Here is a 19,455-nt window from a genome sequence, read left to right on the forward strand (position 1 = left end):
GTTTATTGTGTTCCAGGAAAATAAATTTCAGAGCCTTTCAGAGACTTCCAGAGACACTGCTCACTGTGGTCTCAGTTCCTTCAAGAGCAGAGTCGCTGGAACTGCTATGCCCACCCACCCCCTTCTGCCCGTTCACAGAAGCCTTTGCATTATGTGAACTCACTCCCAAAACATAAAGGCTTCTGTGAATGGACGGCAGAGGAGAGGTGCAGGCAGTACTGCTCTGTGTGCTTCTTTCCTCTCACAGACAGAATGTATCCTCCACAGTGCAATAAACCTGTCACATATAAATTATAGAGATACTGTAAGTCCTTGAGGTGGCATGCACCTAACCGGATTTAACTCATAGTGTGCCTGCACTTTTTACAAAGTTGCTGAATTCTTGGAATGCAGCTTTAAATATTCCATTGAAATTGTTTTATTATATTTCTTTGATAAATGGAAAAAATACCACCAGAAATACAGGGCTGTCCTGTGTTCTGTACACGCTGCAGTCTTAGCTCAAACAATATTATTAGCCCTGCCAAGGTTACATCCTCCTATCCTAGGGTGATAATGCTGCTCCTTCATAAATACAGTACAGTGAGTGAGCGTTGTCAACCTAGGAAAGGAGGTTTGTTACTGGAATGATCACCAGTTAAACATAAAGGGAAAAAAGCCTGAAATATTTGCTCTTGAGTTAATATACACTTTACGGGGCATATAAAGAATCCATCTTCACATTCATCAGGAAGATTCACCTGCCATGTATGTTTGGTAGAGGCCACATTAAGTATTGCTGGGGACATCACTAGCTGTTATGTACTCTACCATGTTAGCCATGGATATTTGCAGGAAAATTAAAATACGGACAATATTTTTTATGCCATAACTCAATATAACTTAGTGGCAGCTTTCTGGAATGCTAGCTCCCTTAGGCTAGCATGGTGTTATGTCTGGTATTGTTGAATGAGTAGTTCCTTTTCTTCAAAGCTAATAATAGCATGTCCACCTAAACTAAGTATTGAGATCTTGGTGGGAAGTAACCAGTGAATATTGTATTCCACTTTCAGAAGAACTAGGAATAACCAGCCATACCCAAGTATTATTTGATAAGGATCCCTGGGACATCAGCCACAACACTTTTTATTTTCAGCTTTGGTGGCTAAAAATGATTGGCATCTGATGTCTTTCTCAAGTTCATGAGAAAACCAGCACATCTCCTGCAATAGGTCGTTTGGCTCCATTATAATAGCTGTGTTGGCATCCTTTAATGCAAGCTGAAGACATTTTCCAGGAGTCAAGTTTTCATCTGGGCAACCATAAGGTCTGTTTACTGAAATTGAACAACTCCATTTTGTAAAATAACTCCACTCTTATTTTGCTAGTATTTTATTTTACTAGTAAGTCATTCCGCCATTTTGTAAAGACCATCAGAGGAAATCCCAGTTCATGGAAGTTCTCTGATATCTTGACATTGAGTCAACAGCACAGGACATGAGTGCTGGTCTTTGAGAGGGGAGGCTCCTTAATACAGAGGCATGTAATTAATATTTCAACAACGTACTTAAAGTCCCTGTTGCTGTAATCAAATTAAACTGTTATGTCGGTAAGTACTCAACATTCTTGCTGCCTGCCTCACCAAACTCTGCTGTGATGCTAAAAAATCTTCTGCTGAAGTCCGCACTAACTCCAACACTTCTGCAAATGTGATCACTTGGGTGGGAATAACAGAAAGGTACCAGAGAAAGCTGCAGGGGGTTCAAAAGATTCCTTATCCCAAAAAAGATTGGTCTCAGTGTGGACTTCAGCATTAGATTTCTCAAGATCAAAGAGGAATATAGGCCGCAAGAATGGTGAGTGTTTATTGAGTTCTTTTAAATGTATGGGTTAGTTTAAATTCTTCACTAAAGACGATCGTCAGGGTTCGGATTGAACATGATGAGTTCAACCCAAATCCAGCATGTTCATAGTTCAGCAGACAAAAAAAATGGCTATATTTGTCCAGTTCATCGGTTCCAACTCCCGGGTAATGTTTAAACACTGCCCAATAGTCTGCCATATTGTGGGGATAGCACTACCTTTAGGCATGCTGGTGGATTCCAATAACTTCAATGACTATATGTGATTTTCTTTTAACAAAATCTTGATGGCTTCAATAACTATTCTGACTGGTGTTTGTATGTTCTCAGATTAATACCTGAAGTTTTCCTCTTCCCCTGACTATAATGTGACATCAGATGAATGATTTCTCTATAATATTCTGTCGTGTATGAAAGTTTTTGGGAAAGTGACAAAAAAAATCTTAAAATATGATTTAAACATATAAAAAATAAAAATCACAAAACAGTTCTTTAGTTATCAAAATAAATACTTTTAATTTTAATACTGAAATCTTTTGTCAAATCCTTTCCATTTGTCAATGAATAAGCTGACTGTAAAAAAGAAACCTTCGCTAACCTCAAATAAGGCTTTTTTTTAGCATTGTTTAAGTGCACTTACTGCAATAAATAAAACATCACTGTCTGTTTATGCACCTCAGCCCTATAATTTAACTTTGCACAACAATTTTAAAAACAGACTTTATTTTTAATAAAATGTTCTTACCTGCTGGGAAACGTTCTATTGTTGGTAAGTTGTCGACTTGTAAGGTGGCATTACCCCCACTTCTCGTGAAACGTACCACGTGGTACTTTCCATCATTAATAATTGCATTAACTTCTTCAATTGAGATGTCATCTGTTCCCACATTAAATTTGACTCCGATTTTTCCTTGGTGCTGAAAACAAAGAAAAAATAGCGCTAATTAGAATTTGTCTTATGAAGAATGTGAAACGCGTTGAGCTGTCTTTAGTCTCTTAGGGTTTTATTTGCTGGAGCAAGTCTCTTGACATTTCACTAAGTCTGGGACATCTTATTCAGGGATAATTGATATTCTGAATCAGTTACAATACTGTTACTGATGGATTGAATTTGTATTTTTCTCTTTGTCTTTGCAATTTACAAAAGCGAACAAAACCCTTTTTCCTGCTCCGTGGAACACATAAAAATGATGTGTGACTGAAAATTTACATTTTTCTGAAGTCTTCGACAAACTTCACATTCTAAATAGACGTTCAAGATAATACACTTTTTTTTTCCAAGTGCAGGCCAGTTTTAATGAACTTTCCATTATGTAAGACGGTGTTCATTCCCAATGATTCAGACCTAGGCGGTAGAAGTATTTGGGAGTCAAGGAGCTGAAATGTAAAATCTTACTGGTCAGTCTGAGAAAACCAACCTATTAATGATATTGCTCCCTGACAACTAGTACATCAACGGTGTGGATTTCCAACTGTATTTCTCAAAATCAAGGGATGCAGACCACATTCTTTAGATGGTCTATTTTAAACAAAATTTTTTTTTTTTTTCTGGGTGGTCTTTTAACCACTTCAGCCCCAGAAAGATTTACCCCCAGGCCATTTTACCCTCTCTGAGGCATGATTGCGGGTGGCCGGCAGACATCGGGTACGCCGGCCACCCGCTGATTGGTATCCCCCGTGGCCAATCCGATGCACATGCGCCCCCCAGTATCTATTGCAATAAATGGCGTACAGCTTCATCATTTTGCGCAATAGAGCTGGACTGCTGCAGTAAAAGTGCAGTAGACAGTCGGCAAGTGGTTAAAGCTTTTAGTGTCTGGGTTGGTGATATTTTTGCCCAACTTTGGGCAAAAAATTTTCAGCCCATGCAGTAGGGCAGTGCCCACACTACATGCAGTTCCTGTGTCTGCCTACCTGCTTTGGCTATTATAAAGGGGTTCTTACCGGTCTTGTCACATTTTTATAATGTATTATGAAGAATGCAATGGAAGTCACTGGGCGCACCCAAAACAACCACTGAACAGAATGGGGAATCATGGCAGGAAAGGCTTAATGTGGAAGTATTCAAGACATAAAAGTATACAGAACCTGACTCAGCCCACAAGATTATGCCCATAACTAGAATGTCCCTTTTGTGTGTACTGACCCAAACCTTACTCCATCTTACTTAAAGCCCAAGTTTGGGCAAAATTTGGTCCATGCAGTGGGGCTGTGCCTGCACTGCATGACTTAATTGCTTGTTTTGTCTAGGTGTGAACACAGAGCCTATACTTACCACTCTATGGGCTGGATGACGTAAGGAACAGTCCACCGCACAAGGCTGCTGGACTATGCGTGGGGGGGGGGAACACAAGCCGCAGGGACTGGCCTTGCACTCGAAGGATCCAAGGATTGGGTGAGTATCTTGGCTCTCCAATCCCCTAGACCGAAATGAGCAGTTATCCCATGCAGTGCAGGTACAGCCCCACTGCATTGAAAAAAAAATTGCTCAGAGTTCAGCTTTAATTCTGCACTTTATTATATTTCTGACGTATTATATGTTATTCATATATGAAAAAAGAGATGGGTAGAAATATAGCAGGGATATTTAGGAAAAAACATTATGGTTATAGTGATATGGGACGACTTTTCTACAAGATGATGTTAAAGAGATATGCAGTCTAGTTTATGGTGTTCTTGGTCCAGATATTTTTTTTAAACATTAATAGAGAGAATATGATGACTAATCAGTCTTAATTTCTATGTTATGATCACTCTTGTGGGTTCTCTATAGGAACAGGTGAAAAAGTCACTTCACCAGTTTCTGGATGCCCAATAAAATGCCAAATCCTGGCACAGCTGGCCCTGAGTACTTGCTGGCATCCTAGAAATCTGTAAAGACTTGGAGGAAGGTTGGACCCAGTTCCCTACCCAAATTGGAAGAATCAATTATGTGTGGAGTTAAATTTTATATTCTTAGTGAGAATCACTCTTTTTGATAACTGACGAGGATACGATCACATTACAAACGTTAGTTTGTTTTCCATTTTAAAAGCTGCAATGCTCACATAACACACAGTATGGTGCCTCCGTCAACATTGGTAGGGATAATGATTTTTTTTCTTGTTTTATATAGCAGAGATGTGTTTGTAGCTAGAAAAAGGACCCCCACTCTAAGGAAAAATAATTCTTTAAAGATATAACTGTCAGTGACTATGCACTTGGATTCAGTAACTCTGTAGATTAGTATTACAGAGGAGATCAGAGACATAGAAAATGTATTTCGCTTATAATTTTTTTTAATAACAATGAAATACAAAGCCCAGCATGGCAAGAATCAATGCTGCAACATTACACTAATACTGTAATTCCATCATCTGAAAAGAAAGCACACACTGAGTTCCATTTTATTTCTGTTCCATTATACACTGAGATTCTGTAGCAGCCAACAAATGAAGTCACCTAAAGAAGTGTTTGTAAAGGGTTTGAACAGTCCTAGGCATAGTTACAACACAAGTACGCGGGTGTCAGCATGTAACGGAGCACTGGAGCTCGATCCCTAATGGATGTAGATTAGCTTTCTGTCATCGCTATAGCCCCAGGTTAAAATGTAAAGTATACCAGAATTAGAATTGTTTTTAACCAAGCCTTTATATAAGTGGTTTGTCTAGAATTTGCCTAAAGTACATTATCATTTTTTTGTTAATGCTGAACTCCAGCATTTCATGGACCCCCCACTTCCCCACCTCCAACTTTTTCCTTTATATTAAAAAATAAATAAATAAAACTATGCATATATTTTTCCAGGAGTCCTCCAGTGACTTCACAACAGGTTCCTCTTTCCCTAGCAGCACGAAGGAGACATTCTTCTGGGAATGAGTGGTGGTCATGGAATGATATGTGAGAGACACTTATGCTGTGTACACACGAGCAGACTTTTTGACCGGACTGGTCCAACGGACTATCCGACGGACTTTCTGCAGTCTTCCAACAGACTTTCCCAACAAACAGACTTGCCTATACATGATCACAAAAAAGTCCAACCGATTCGTATGTGATGACGTACGACCGGACTAAAATAAGGAAGTTGATAGCCAGTAGCCAATAGCTGCCCTAGTGTCTGTTTTTGGACTAGCATACAGACGAGCGGATTTTTCTATAGGAACTGGGTCCAGCGGAGTTGCGACGTAAAGATTTGAAACATGTTCCAAATCTAAAGTCCGTCAGATTTTCGACCGAAAAAGTCCGCTGCAGGTCCGATGAAGCTCACACATGGTCAAATTGTCCGCCGGACTCGGTCTGTCAGACCAGTCCGGTCGAAAAGTCTGCTCGTGTGTACGTGGCATTAGTCCTGAAGTACTTTCAGCCCAGCCCGTGTAATTCCCCCACCCCACTTATCCCTCTTGAGATGTGCAAACTACAGTTTGGCCTCACAGGAAATGGGCAGGATGGCCAGAGAGCTGTTTTATACAAATAGGGCTGCTGGTACTAGATTGAGAAGTTGAGGACAGCGCTGAAGCATTGAGAGGGTAGGTAAAGATTAACAAAATGAAAAATGTTTGGTGTTCTACTTTAACCACTTGACGACCACCTAACTGGGAATTTACATCATGATTTTGATGTTAAATACGGGGGTTGTGGCTGCAGTTGATGCCACAGCTCCGGTATTTTCTTTTCGCTCAGGTGGCCAACTTTTAGATAAAAGTGATCCCAGTGGCGGATTTGCCACTGGGTCACTTTTAGAAGCAGCAAAAGAGGTGCCCCCTACCCTCCCACCACTTCGTGGGCCTGTATTACAATCACTGAGCCCGGGAACCATCTGTGTCTCCTCATAGAGATGGCAAGACAGCCAGCTTTTAGACAAAAGTGATCTCAGTGGCGTATTTGCCACAGGATCACTTTTAGAAGCGGCTGGAGAGGTGCCAGCTCACGCTGCTTCTCGGTGGTTCCCGAGCTTACGTATCCGATCTCTGAGCCCAGGAACCATCCAGCGTTGGCAGTGTCTGCCAATAGAGATAAGCAATGGCAAGATGGCCACCTCTCTATGCCTTTGGAGGACCGCAGCAACGTCATGACGTCACTTCTGCTTATCGTGTCATGTGAACTTGTTTTTTTTTTTTCTTACAGCAAAAGATAAAAAAAAGAAAAAATGTTTTTGATCTTTTGCTGTTAAGGGTAAATCTCTTTTAAGAGTAGATCTCTCCATAAAGAGGACCTGTCATGCTGTATTGTTATCGCAAGCGATGTTTACATTCTTTGCAATAGCAATAAAATATATGCCCGGTGATAGCAATATTATACAAAAAAATTTGGGGTATATATTATGCTTTTTTTGTTTTGTTTTTTTAATTCAATAAAGTGTATTTTTCCCCAAAAAATGCGTTTGAAAAATTGCTGTACAAAAACTGTGTGACATAAAAAATTGCAATGCCCACCATTTTATTCTCTATGGTCTCTGCTAAAAAAATATATAATGTTTGGGGTTTCTAGCAAAAAATACAGATTTTTACTTGTAAACAACAAATGTCAGAAAAAAGCTGGGTCGTAGTATGTCATCCTGCTCCACATATTGGCTTGTAATACCTTGTAACTATTTTACTGCAATGTAGCCTGGAAGATGTGGGAAATCTCCAAAAAAAGGAAGAGAGTGGAAAAAAAAGAAAGAGAAAGCAACAGGAGAGGTGTGCCCAAGTGTTAATGCATGCGCGTTTCGCGCGCATGTGCTTTTTTCATGCACTTAGAGAAAGCGCATGCGCGCGAAATGCTTTGTCACGGCACCCCTCCTGCCTGCGGTTCTCGCTGGTTTCCTCAGGACATCGGAGGAACATCGGAGGACTTCCGAATTCCGGCCACCACCATCTGACCAGGGTGTTACGTCATCTGTACGATCCCTCCCCGGTCTCTGGCTCAAGACTGCAGCGGCTTCCTGCTCCACGACACACCCCTGACACATCGACTCGCTGTGGATCTATCTAGAGAGAGCGTCTCATCAGTGCCGACGGTCTGCGTCTCCCCCTCCACATCCATCTGCCTGTCAGCTTGCATAGCGGGCTACCTTATGGAGAGTGGTCCGTCACTCTGACCTTAGCTGCTGCTACCAACCTTATCCACCAGCATGCCACCCAGACCACGCCGGCCAGTGGATACACCGTTTGGACCAGGACCCTCCAGTGTAGAGGGATTATTGGCGCCCCCCTAGCTGCACTGTTTCACCATTGGTCATCGTTAGCTCCTCGTTGCTCCGGGAAGCCCCAGTGATACCATAGGCTCATTTAATCAATACATTACATGTATGTGGATTGTTTGTCTATTTTTTAATGTCATGATGATTATTCATTAAACTTGTCCTGATCCACTAACATTACCCACAAGGAATATTTTATTCAACCCATCACCTGCCATTCATGGTTCCTTCTAGTGCTATGTCCACCTAATGTTACCCACTGAGCGCTGACATTGTTTGTTTTGTCTTGTTGCCATCCATACTCTAGGTATGGTTATTGGTTTTTGTCCAGCTGCACTGGGCACAACAGATAAATCATTATCATTTAACTCTATTTCTACATTTCTTCACATGGTCTACAGTGGAGCGCTGTTGAAACTTATGTTACTCATCACTAGTTTTGGATCAATCTATTCTATTTAGACTTGCATTAAAGTGGAGTATATAAAAGATATGTCATGCTATGGATAGAGAAGGGTATTAATATGTGCAGACTAAGAAGCTTAACGGGTGTTTCAACTCTGCAAAGATGTCACAAAATGGTTTCCACAAGAAAAAAAAAAAAAAACATTGAAAGAGACTATTTGAAAAACACATCTGTGATGCTTAAACACTCTCCATATGCTCATGATGTTGTATGCCAAAGCAAATTCATCATCGTTATTGTAGACTTCAATTAGTTTATTTGCAAACTTGAAACCTTGATCACAAGTCGTGGGTCTTTTGATCAACCAGTCTGATGTCTTCTATTTTTTTCCTGCTAATTGCAAACATTGCATTACACCCACATGCTTTTCTTCTACAGTTCTGGATAGCAAGCATGACATACATTGTTTTATACAATGGCATAAACCAAGCTTTAAACTAACAGCCAATCATGGATCAGCTGTCAGTAATCTTACTATATTGGTGAGCTGAAAAAACGCAATGTGCTGGTCTGAAGCCTTTTACACATAGAGAACTCTTCCTCAAAATAATTATTTTGGCATGGTTCTGGTATGCCGTAGTTCACCACTAACATGGGTTTCCAGCAATTCTTTAACATTAGCAAAGTTTTACAAACTGCAAAGTTTTGGCCGAATATTTTGCAGGCTCTCTGGCAGAAATAAGGAACAAACCTCTGATATTGTGCATAGCCTGGTTGGATTTTTTTCCTGGTCAGCTGAGTTTCATGAGCCAATAATTTAAAGGAATAAATAAACCAGCTACATTTGGGCTCACAGCAGACATATTGTCATTGTGTGATGGAGCAATTAGGAAGAGCTGAAAATTCTGTATAGGGAGAAATAATGTTTTTTTTTTTTTCTTTTGACCTTGGTATGTTATCCCCATGGCATTGCCCAGTTTCCTATGACTTGTTTGAAAATATATTGCTTATTATCCCAACAAACAGTGCAAACTGAATAACAAGATTGGCCCTACATAGACTTCAATGTGGTTCCCTCCAAAATAAGAGCGGGTTTAGCAAAATTGTTAACAAACTGAACCCAGGATGATAAATATATATGTGGTTCTGAGAGCCCCAAAGTCTTTTACATGAATAAATCCCAAAAGAGATTAGAAAAGTGTATGCCACCTTTAAATCTATTAGCACCACAATCTAACTCTTGGGTCCAGAACCATAATGTGAGCACCAAATAATTGCTTAGGAAAAGTGTTAAAATAAATTGTATCTAACAAGTGAATCAAGCATTTAGACCAGAGGTCTCAAACTGGCGGCCCTCCAGCTGTTTGAGAAACTACAAGTCCCATGAGGCATTGCAAGGCTGACAATTACAAGCATGACTCCCACAGACAGAGGCATGATGGGACTTGTAGTTTTGCAACAGCTGGAGGGCCGCCAGTTTGAGACCCCGGATTTAGACAGACCTATATTTCTTGTATCTATTCACATTATTCGAAGTAATGGGATTTTGGTGGTTGTTACTATACCTAGCTCTATAGTCTAAATTAGACTTCCTCAACCTTTTAAAAATTGAGGGGCCCTTAAAATAATTTTCTTTTTTTAGGCAACTCCTGCTGAATATGTTTATCTCTACAATTCAAGGTACAATAGTATACTGGTCCCCGGTAATGGTTCCTACATTGGTGGTCATTGGGAAGAATGCACCATTACAGACAGCTAAAAAGAACATTGGTGTTGGTGGCTACTTATCTGGGAGGAAAATATTGCTTATTGCATAAGGAATCCTTAGAAACCTCGAGAGGAACTATCAGTTTCCTTGGAACCCTGGTTGAGAAAGGCTGGTCTAGATGGTGCCCATTGGTTAACCTTCAATCAGAGCTGGCCTTTGGTAAGGCCCATGTCACAACAACCTTGTGCAAACATATGTATCAGCTACAAATGTTCCTTATTTTATTTACTGATGTGAACATTTACTATTTTTACCGGCTATAGTTCCCAAGTAGAAACTACCGGTGTCCAGAGGTCACCAGAGATTGCCGTCCGCTACATCACTGCAGGACACAGTAGTGACACAGGAGCCGGTGGGAGGAACCACTGAGTGCAGGCATCTGATACTCCTGGATGCATGCTCGGACGCTGAAGGTTTTTATAAATCTTCAACAAAGTGGAATTGGTCAGCCCAGGCAATGAGACAGGTAGGCAACAATTGCTTTTTTGGGCAGGGATAATTTTTTTTTAAATAGTAGCATTTTATCTTCATTTCTCTCACATAGTAATAATATTTCTAGAAGATGTGTCCAAGCTATATTTAGGAAGTTAAAAGGCTAATACCATGCAGGAGATATGCTGGAACTTTACAGTAGGTATATAATTTTTTACAAGTGGACAAAACGTGCAGAGCAATGGTCATAAGCATTTAATTTATATAGTTTTAAGGATTGCAGTGTGTGTAAATTACATAGAATTACTAGGTACAGGAATAATAGTTTAAGTCTCTAACCTTTAAAAGCCACAAAAGGCTGGCAGCAAGCACTTTATCCTATTTTCTTCATATTTTCTGCTTTTCCTGGTTTTTATTTTTTAATTATTAACTTGAAATAAAAAAACGTACATTTTTTGGGGGGAAATATTAAGTTAATATTGGAGTGGTATCTCTAATTTTGTTAAGAACAGGACAGGCATCAACTGGAACCAGTCAGCAGTCAGTGAACCCTAAAGTGGACCACACACATTATACAATCTCTGTACACTCTCTCTTAGATTTGCCAATACTGTGTAATGTGAGGGTCTGCCTAAACAATCTGTTCAATTTGTATCCAATCAGACAGGCCAGCCATTGCACTGCAGAGATGTTGGTAGATCTAACAGAGATTGCGTAGCCTCCCTGGCGGTTTTCCCGAGTGTGGCTCGAGGTTAAAATTCAGGACCATTAGCGGTAACCCCGAGCCACACTCAGGATCGCATTGCAGGATCCTGGTGTGACTTTACTTATCTTGTCCCTGGAGTCCTGCGATGAACCCCGCAGTGTCCGTGGGCTCCGTCCTCCCGAAGCCTCTCCGTGCCAGGCTCTGTTCCCTGCGAGCGTCGCGACGCACGGGGGCGGAGCCTGGCGGCAAATTAAAAAAAAAGTAAAAATCATAACACATACAGTACTGTAATCTTACAGATTACAGTACTGTATGAAATTATTTCACATCCCTTTTGTCCCCAGTGCTTTGTCCAATGCCCTGCATGCAGTTTTATGTGATATATACTGTTCTTTCTGCCTGGAAACTGGAGATTGTCCATAGCAACCAAAAAGTGTCCCTTTACGTCAAAAGTGGCTTTAGACCAGCTAGAAAACAGCGATAGTAAATTAGAACACTTGCAGAATTGAGCGATAGTGAATCGTGGGGAAATTTATTTTATTACTATTTATTTTTATTTATTTTAATTATTTATTTTTATTTATTATATTATAATTTATGTTTTTGTGTTTCAAACTTCATCATATCCGGGATATCTACTAGACTCTTGTTTGGACAGATTTAAGTGTGTTATTGTTAAGAATTGCAGGCCTACAATATAAAACGCCAAATTTCCATGCAAAATAATTGTACCGCTTTCAGCACCTAAAATCCGAAATAATCATACCGCCAGGGAGGTTAATCAGATAATAAAGCTTTAAAAACATCCAACCAACAATACAATAGTGTTAAGTCAGAAAATTCACATAGGGGGTCTATTTAAAAAAAAAAAAAAATACTATGCAAATGTCACAACATTCACATAGCTATAATTAATGATCTCTGTAAGGTCTACTAAAATATTATATATATATATATATATATATATATATATATATATATATATATATATATATATATATATATATATATATATATACATATATATATATATATATATATATACACATACATACATATCTATCTATATATATATATATATATATATATATACATATATACATATACATATACATATATATATATATATATATATATATATATATATATATATATATATATATATATATATATATATATATATATATATATATATATACATACATGATGAGCTCCATCTAAAGGCCATTTTTTTTAATACATGTCTTCATGAATGGGTGTTTTTTTTTATCTGCATAATTCAAACTACAAACATCTCCCCCTCTCTCCCCCTCTATAGCATAGGGAGGTAGTGTTCTGTATTTTTTTTAGAAAAGAACTAACGAGAACTAATAACATTGTCTAAGATTTCAGTTCAGTGAAGAGGTAGTGACAACAGGTATTTTTCTGTACTTGCACTTAAACCTAAAAAAAAAGAATATAACACCACCATGACATCTAAGCTATAATATAATCAATTTTTATTCTTGGGTTTAGATTTTGCATTAACAAATGCAAATGTTTACAACAAGCACTAACAATGCTGGCAGTTTAAATGAGCATTTATTATAATGCATTTGCAAATTTAATGGAAAGTTATTGTATCTCAGGGGAAGACACAGAAGCAGCTGTATTCTCCTTCATATTAAAAGTTATCTGGAAAATTCACTGGCCTGACCTTGAATATACTTAGAAATGACAAGCTCTTCTCTGTAATAATAAAACACACAGTCTGAACTCATACTGTATATGCTTATTCTTCCATTACTCGTTATTTTTTTTTTTATTCTCACACTTTTTGCCACTGGATGTAACAAGTTCAACTTTTATTTGGGATGCATGCATGAAAAATCAGTTTCTAGACATCCTATTTCATGCATGATAGTGTTCTATTAACTTTTGCAACTGCTGCCTGACATCGAGCATTATGGCCTTGATGTCTACTAGTAGTACTAGTCATACTCCCTAAATCCTGTCCCATCTAGGACTGTTAGAGTAAGCCTAAACACTTAAGGGCCGCTCTATAGCAGTTTTATTGCTACAGGGCGGCACCTCCTTCTCGCGCATATATAGGTGATCTGGCTCGTCCGGGTTGGGGGCACACATGAGCGCCACCGCCGGCTTGCTCCACTGTGGCAGTACCCAGAGGCGGGTATCTCAGACTCGATGTCCGCTGGCATCCGTCTGCCTATGTAAACAAGGCAGATTGCCATTCTGACAGGAGGGAAGGCATGGATCCTGTATCACTGCAAAGCAGGGACATGGATCCATGTTTTTCCCTAGTAAAAGCACCTCCCACAGTACATATAACTGGGGATCTGATAGACAGTTTTCCCCTCACTTACTGGCATGGTGGCTATGGTTCTTACAAACAGGAAATTAAGAAAAATCTGCACCAGGGACAATGATAGCAATAAAAAGTTGGTTAAGGTTCAAGTCTTCATCAGTAAGTGAGGTTGCCCTTTAAGGCTCCATTCACACTTGTACAACACCAAAGTTGCGCCAATTTTGGAGTGCAACTTTGACACAACTTTGGATGGGTGCAACTTGGATACGACTTTGGCTTTAATAATATATGGACAATAATGGACAACTGTTGCACAACTGTTGCATTGTATAACATTCAGGTACGACTTTCATGTGACTTCTGAGGGTTAACATCAGTGGCGGCCGCTCATACAGAGCGCAGGGGCGCCACCCCCCCTAATCAGTAAGTCCTGCTCCTAATCTACATGCAGGGTGCTGGATGCATGGATTTCAATGGGTTTTTTTTGGAAGCAGATGATTAGAGCCTGAGGCTCTAATTGGCTTCAAAAAGGAAAAAAGGGTGGGCTCGGGGGGCAGAGCCCACCCAGCTGTGTGACATTAGCAAATTAATATTCGCTAATGTCTGTCTGCTTCTCCTCCTGGCCAATCAGGAAGTGGATCCTGAGACTCGATTGGGCGGGAGTCCTAAGACCCAATTGGCCCCGAGTCCTAAGTCCTAATTGACTGTAAGGAGAAGCGACCGCCGGGACTCGGGAAGAGACGCAGGGGGGAAGCCGCTGAAGCCGCGACCTGGATAGGTTAAGTGCGGGGCTGGTGGGGGCATGGCAGGTGATGGCCGAAGGAGCGAAGCAGCGATCGATCGAGGCGGGGGTTGCTGTTGGGTGGTTTGGCTGGCATGCGGCTGGCGGGGGCCGTCCCTGAGAAAATTGAGCACCAGCCGCCAATGGTTAACATTGAAGTCTACGGCCCTCAAGTTGCATGAAAGTCGGACCAAAGTAGTGCATGAACTACTTTGAAGTTGCTATCACTGGAAAACACGGGGAACAACTTGTCATGCAACTTTCATGACCAAAGTTGCATGACAAGTCGCACAAGTGTGAATGAGATTCTCTCTAATGGCTTGTTGAGCTGACCATTTTATAATTGTACTGTACTGTATGATTTGGCTGAAATACTCACCTTAGAAACAAAGCCACCATCATTCATTAACAATCCGTCTAGATAAATTATTCTTTTAAAACTCCGTTCAACTTTATTAAACTTTCAGTGTGTGAAATATGGTGTTTTTTTGTCCCCTGCAAGACACTAGTTCACAGATGACAACTCCAAGCTCTTATTTAATTAAGAATGATTCTTGAAATGAAGGAGGGGATGTTAAGTGGCTAGCAGATGTGAGAAGCCTTTTTGGCCCGCAGCAGAATATCACTCGCATTACGGAAGTGCAAATCATTTGCAGAAATGCATAATTAAATCTCTTGCTGTGAAATATAGTATTCACCCCTTCAGCACTGAAATACCATGCAGTACAATAAATGCCATTATCTCTACTGCCTCTGAGGAAAGGGGGCTTTCTAAATAAACTATCATTTACTGAAATGCTAAAGCTCGTGTTTGACCAGCAACTCTATGTAAAGTGCATTGATCCCATAAATATATATAATATGGACACATTTGACCTTTCTAATAAAGCTGAACCCCAGGCAAACCACCTAGCACACCATTACATACATGGGAGACCTTTTATCTGGCTAAAGGATAGGTATTTCTGTCTAGCTAATCCGAAAACTTACAAAACATTGGCAGACCACAATGCGAGGATCTGGCATTTTTGCTACTGCATTGAAGCAAAAGATCAGTGATGGGGAACCTTGGCACCCCAGATGTTTTGGAACTACATTTCCCATGATGCTCAACTACACTGCAGAGTGCATGAGCATCATGGGAAATGTAGTTCCAAAACATCTTGGGTGCCAAGGTTCGCCATCACTCCAATAGTCCTTGGGTCCCTGCTCACCCCCTTCCTATGATTAGGCAATGAAGGTTCAAAGTACACCAATCTTATCCCTCTGCTTACTGTTCTATATCCCCATTAGCATGTTTTTGTTAGCATATGTGTATGCAGCACAGCATATGTATATATATACAGCACTGTATATATATTACCAGTCAGCGCCTACATAGAAAGGCCTGTTGAGACTAATAATGAGGTCTGGCTACCAGGTAAGCCATGGAGCTAGGAATGGAGGCAATGGAGACTCTACAAAGGCTCAAGAGCCTAGAAAAGAGTGTTTACTACACACCACTCATAAACCCTGAAGCCCTCTACCACTGTATATGAGAAACCTAAGTGACTGTTACACACTATCCACAATCCTGCCAATTTGTGCCTTACAATATATGTATTTGCTTCTGGCCCTCTTTAGCTCTTGGCCCGGGGCAAGAAAGATTTAATTGTCAAGACTGAAGATATCCCATCTTAACATTGAAATTGCATCGCTTTAGATCAGCCTTTTTTAACCAGGGTGCCTTGAGGTTTCTTCAGGGGTGCCTTGGCAAAATGCCTAAAAATTGATCAAAAATTGTATACAAGCTGGCGTGTGGATGAAGCCTGCCTTTTAGTTACACAAAGCCCGGGTTTTCATTGTGCTCAGCCATGACTAAGGACTAACGACCGAAACGCGTAGGCTGTTTTACAGCTTTGCACATGTATTTAATAAAGAAATACTATTTTGGATGTCATCCTGAGTGCCGACCATCCCTTTCCTTATTCCGTTGGAGGTGTCAGCAGCCTCAAGGTCTGAGCACCGGGCGGAGCTTTTATGTGGGAAGGTTGCGGCACTCCTGTTTTCCTTGGGTTTTCATTAAGCACCGCTACGTCTTTCGAGACACTGGCATCCTAACAACCAATGACATCATCTGTTAATAAGGAGGAGGTCTGTTGCATCCACAGCAACCTTGTTTGACCCTCCTATGCCCCTCTCCCTCACTATGGTCACATTAGCTGACTGATGGAGAAAAATTGAGGAAGAAGAGAAACATTGGAATACTAGTCAGAAAATATGGAGGCTGCCATATCTCAAAATCCTAGGAGGGCACTAAATTAAGAGGATCATGCCTGAAGTTTGGTCCTTCTCTTCAACACAGATCACATAACCGATTTTCAATTATTTGATCACATCACTGATATCGAAGAGAGTCTAAAGCAGTGTTTCTCAACTCCAGTCCTCAAGGCGCCCCAACAGGTCATGTTTTCAAAGTTTCCATTATTTTGCACAGGTGATTCGATCAGTTTCACTGTCTTAGTAATTACCATAGCTGTTTCATCTGAGGGAAATGCTTAAAACATGACCTGTTGGGGCACCGTGAGGACTGGAGTTGAGAAACACTGGTCTAAAGAAGTCTGTACAGGAAAGCTTTTTCAGCCCTACATTTGTTATATTCATTACATCAAGCGTATTTATTTGACATAAACACCTGAGTATAGGTCCACCTAACAGGTGGCACTTAGTTTGCATGCACAAGTTGCAATACTAGAAATTGCCTTCAGGTGGTGCTGCCAGTTAAATCTTACACTACATCACCTCTCCCTTATCCTGGGGAGGGAAGAGAGGTAAGAGGGAAAGGTCAGAAACAGTGAAATAAAAAAAAAAAAAAAAAAAAGGTATTCAACTTTGATGCAGACAATAAAAGCATTGTACGTGATCAAACATTTTAAAGGGAAAGTTCACCTTTTTTAAGAAAACTAAAAAGTTGAACTTACTCCAGATATCCTGGTCATCCATACTGGCACATAGATACCATGATGCCCTTTGCTGCCGGTGTAGGGGCTTGTTGCCCTAGAATTAGAATGTGTATCCATCATAATGGCAAGTGCTCATTGGTCAGTGTGTGCACTGCTTTCTTCTGGGACATCTTACCAAAAGAAGAAACTGCAATTGCCTTCTCATTGGTCAGCACAGTCATGTGGCTCTGCTGACCACTGAGTGCCTGCCATTTTGAGCATTATGATGGATACTCACTCTGGGGCTTTGTATTGTGGTGCAGGATGTACAGACGGCTACACCAACAACACCTCCATAACCCCAGCACCTGGCTAGAATTTTTGGAGTTAGGTTCACTTTTTTATTTTTTTATAAAAAGGTGAACTTTCCTTTTAAAGCTGAACTTCAGGCAAACAAAATATTTCTATTTTTGAAATATACAGAGCCTTAGCAGACAGCATAGCCAGAATGGTGATTTGACTTTCTTCTACCGCTGCTAAGAAATACAGCCAGGTTACCTCCCTTCCCACTGCCTGATTGAACAGTGAAGGAGGAGAAGAAGACTGATTAGGCCATCCCTCTTCTCTTTCCACTTGTCCTTTTTCAATATATCTCAATGCAACACACCTAGTCCCCCCTTTCAGATTTCTAATATATTGGAAATTACACTAAATAAAGTCTTTATGGGATGTAGGAAATTAGAGGAGTCTGAAATCAGGACCTATTTAGATAATTAAACTGGTTGCGTTACCACTTTCCAACCATAGAATGCCCATGGATGTCCTCGGGTTGCAGTGGTTATACTAGGATGATGCCTGCACCTGTAGGCATCATCCTGGTATGAAAATTTTCAGCCTGCGATTCCCTTTACTTCAGAAGTGATTTAAGTGGCTGAACAGCCTCTCGATCACTTCTGTGGGTGGTGGAAGGGTCTCCATCACTGCCACCTTTTCTCCGGGCTCTGACATCGGACCGCGGAACCTGGGAGCAATGCGACCTGCACAACGCTGTAAACCTGGAAACCGGATGCCGCAATTATGTCATCACTTCTGGTTCCACCTCTTTATTTATGTTAGTGGCCAGCAAAGCTGTGTCCGATCAACTGCATTGGAGGCCAGGTCTAATAGACCCCAGATCTCTTCATAAAGAGGACCTCTCACATCCCATGCTGTCACAAGGGATGCTGTTCATTCCTTGTGATAGGAATAAAGTTAATACAAAAAATAAAAAATAAAATAGAGACAGTGTAAAAAGAAAAAACTATTTGGATAAAATAAATAAATAATTAAAAAAAAAAAAAAAAAGCGCCCCTGTCCCCCCAAGCTTACCTGCAAATGCGAGTGCATACATTACTCCCGCACGCATATGTGAACGGTGACCGCACCACATATGTGAGGTATTGTCGCGAACGTCAAAGTGAGATTAATAATTCTAGCACCAGACTTCCTGTCTATCTCTAAACTGGTAACCTGTAAGGGCGTTTAAACCGTCACCTATGGAGAATTTTAAGTACCGTAGTTTGCCGCCATTCCACGGGCAGACGTAATTATAAAGCATGGCATGTTACCTCGGCGTAACATCATCTTTTATATTTTATAAAAATAGTATGTAATAAAATTCATTAAAATGTACTTTTTGTTAAAAAAAAAAACCACTGCGTAAATACCGTGTGACATAAAAAATTGCAACACCCATCATTTCATTCTATAGGGCCTCTGCTAAAATATATATACATATATATATATATATATATATATATATATATACACACAGTATATATATATATATATATATATATATAAATTTCCTAAATTTCATATATATATATATATATATATATATATATATATATATATATATATATATATATATATATATATATAAAATGTTTGGGGTTCTAAGTAATTTTTTAGCAAAAAAAAAGTAGATTTTTTTTTTTTTTTTTCAAAATTATTTATTTATATCAGGAAACCAGTTCACCAGGATACATATACATATAACAAGGTATAGTTGCCATTACAACAATCACAGCATAGGATTACATGTAGTAGTTAAGATTAGATGAACTGAACAAGAGAAAATGCTCAACATA

At 39.9% G+C, this 19,455-nt stretch overlaps 1 protein-coding gene across 22 annotated transcripts in view; it reads right to left on the reverse strand.

Annotated features, from left to right (window-relative positions):
- The window catches only part of NRXN1 (neurexin 1), a 1,909,081-nt gene that overhangs the window by 171,737 nt on the left and 1,717,889 nt on the right, over positions 1-19,455 (reverse strand). For all 22 annotated transcript variants that reach the window (XM_073628543.1, XM_073628542.1, XM_073628557.1 and 19 more), the window contains one exon: positions 2,587-2,758. In XM_073628543.1, coding sequence (XP_073484644.1) covers positions 2,587-2,758 — 172 coding nt within the window. The remainder of the gene's footprint in view (positions 1-2,586; positions 2,759-19,455) is intronic.

The sequence above is a fragment of the Aquarana catesbeiana genome, linkage group LG04, assembly GCF_042186555.1.
Source record: "Aquarana catesbeiana isolate 2022-GZ linkage group LG04, ASM4218655v1, whole genome shotgun sequence".
Taxonomy (NCBI): domain Eukaryota; kingdom Metazoa; phylum Chordata; class Amphibia; order Anura; family Ranidae; genus Aquarana; species Aquarana catesbeiana.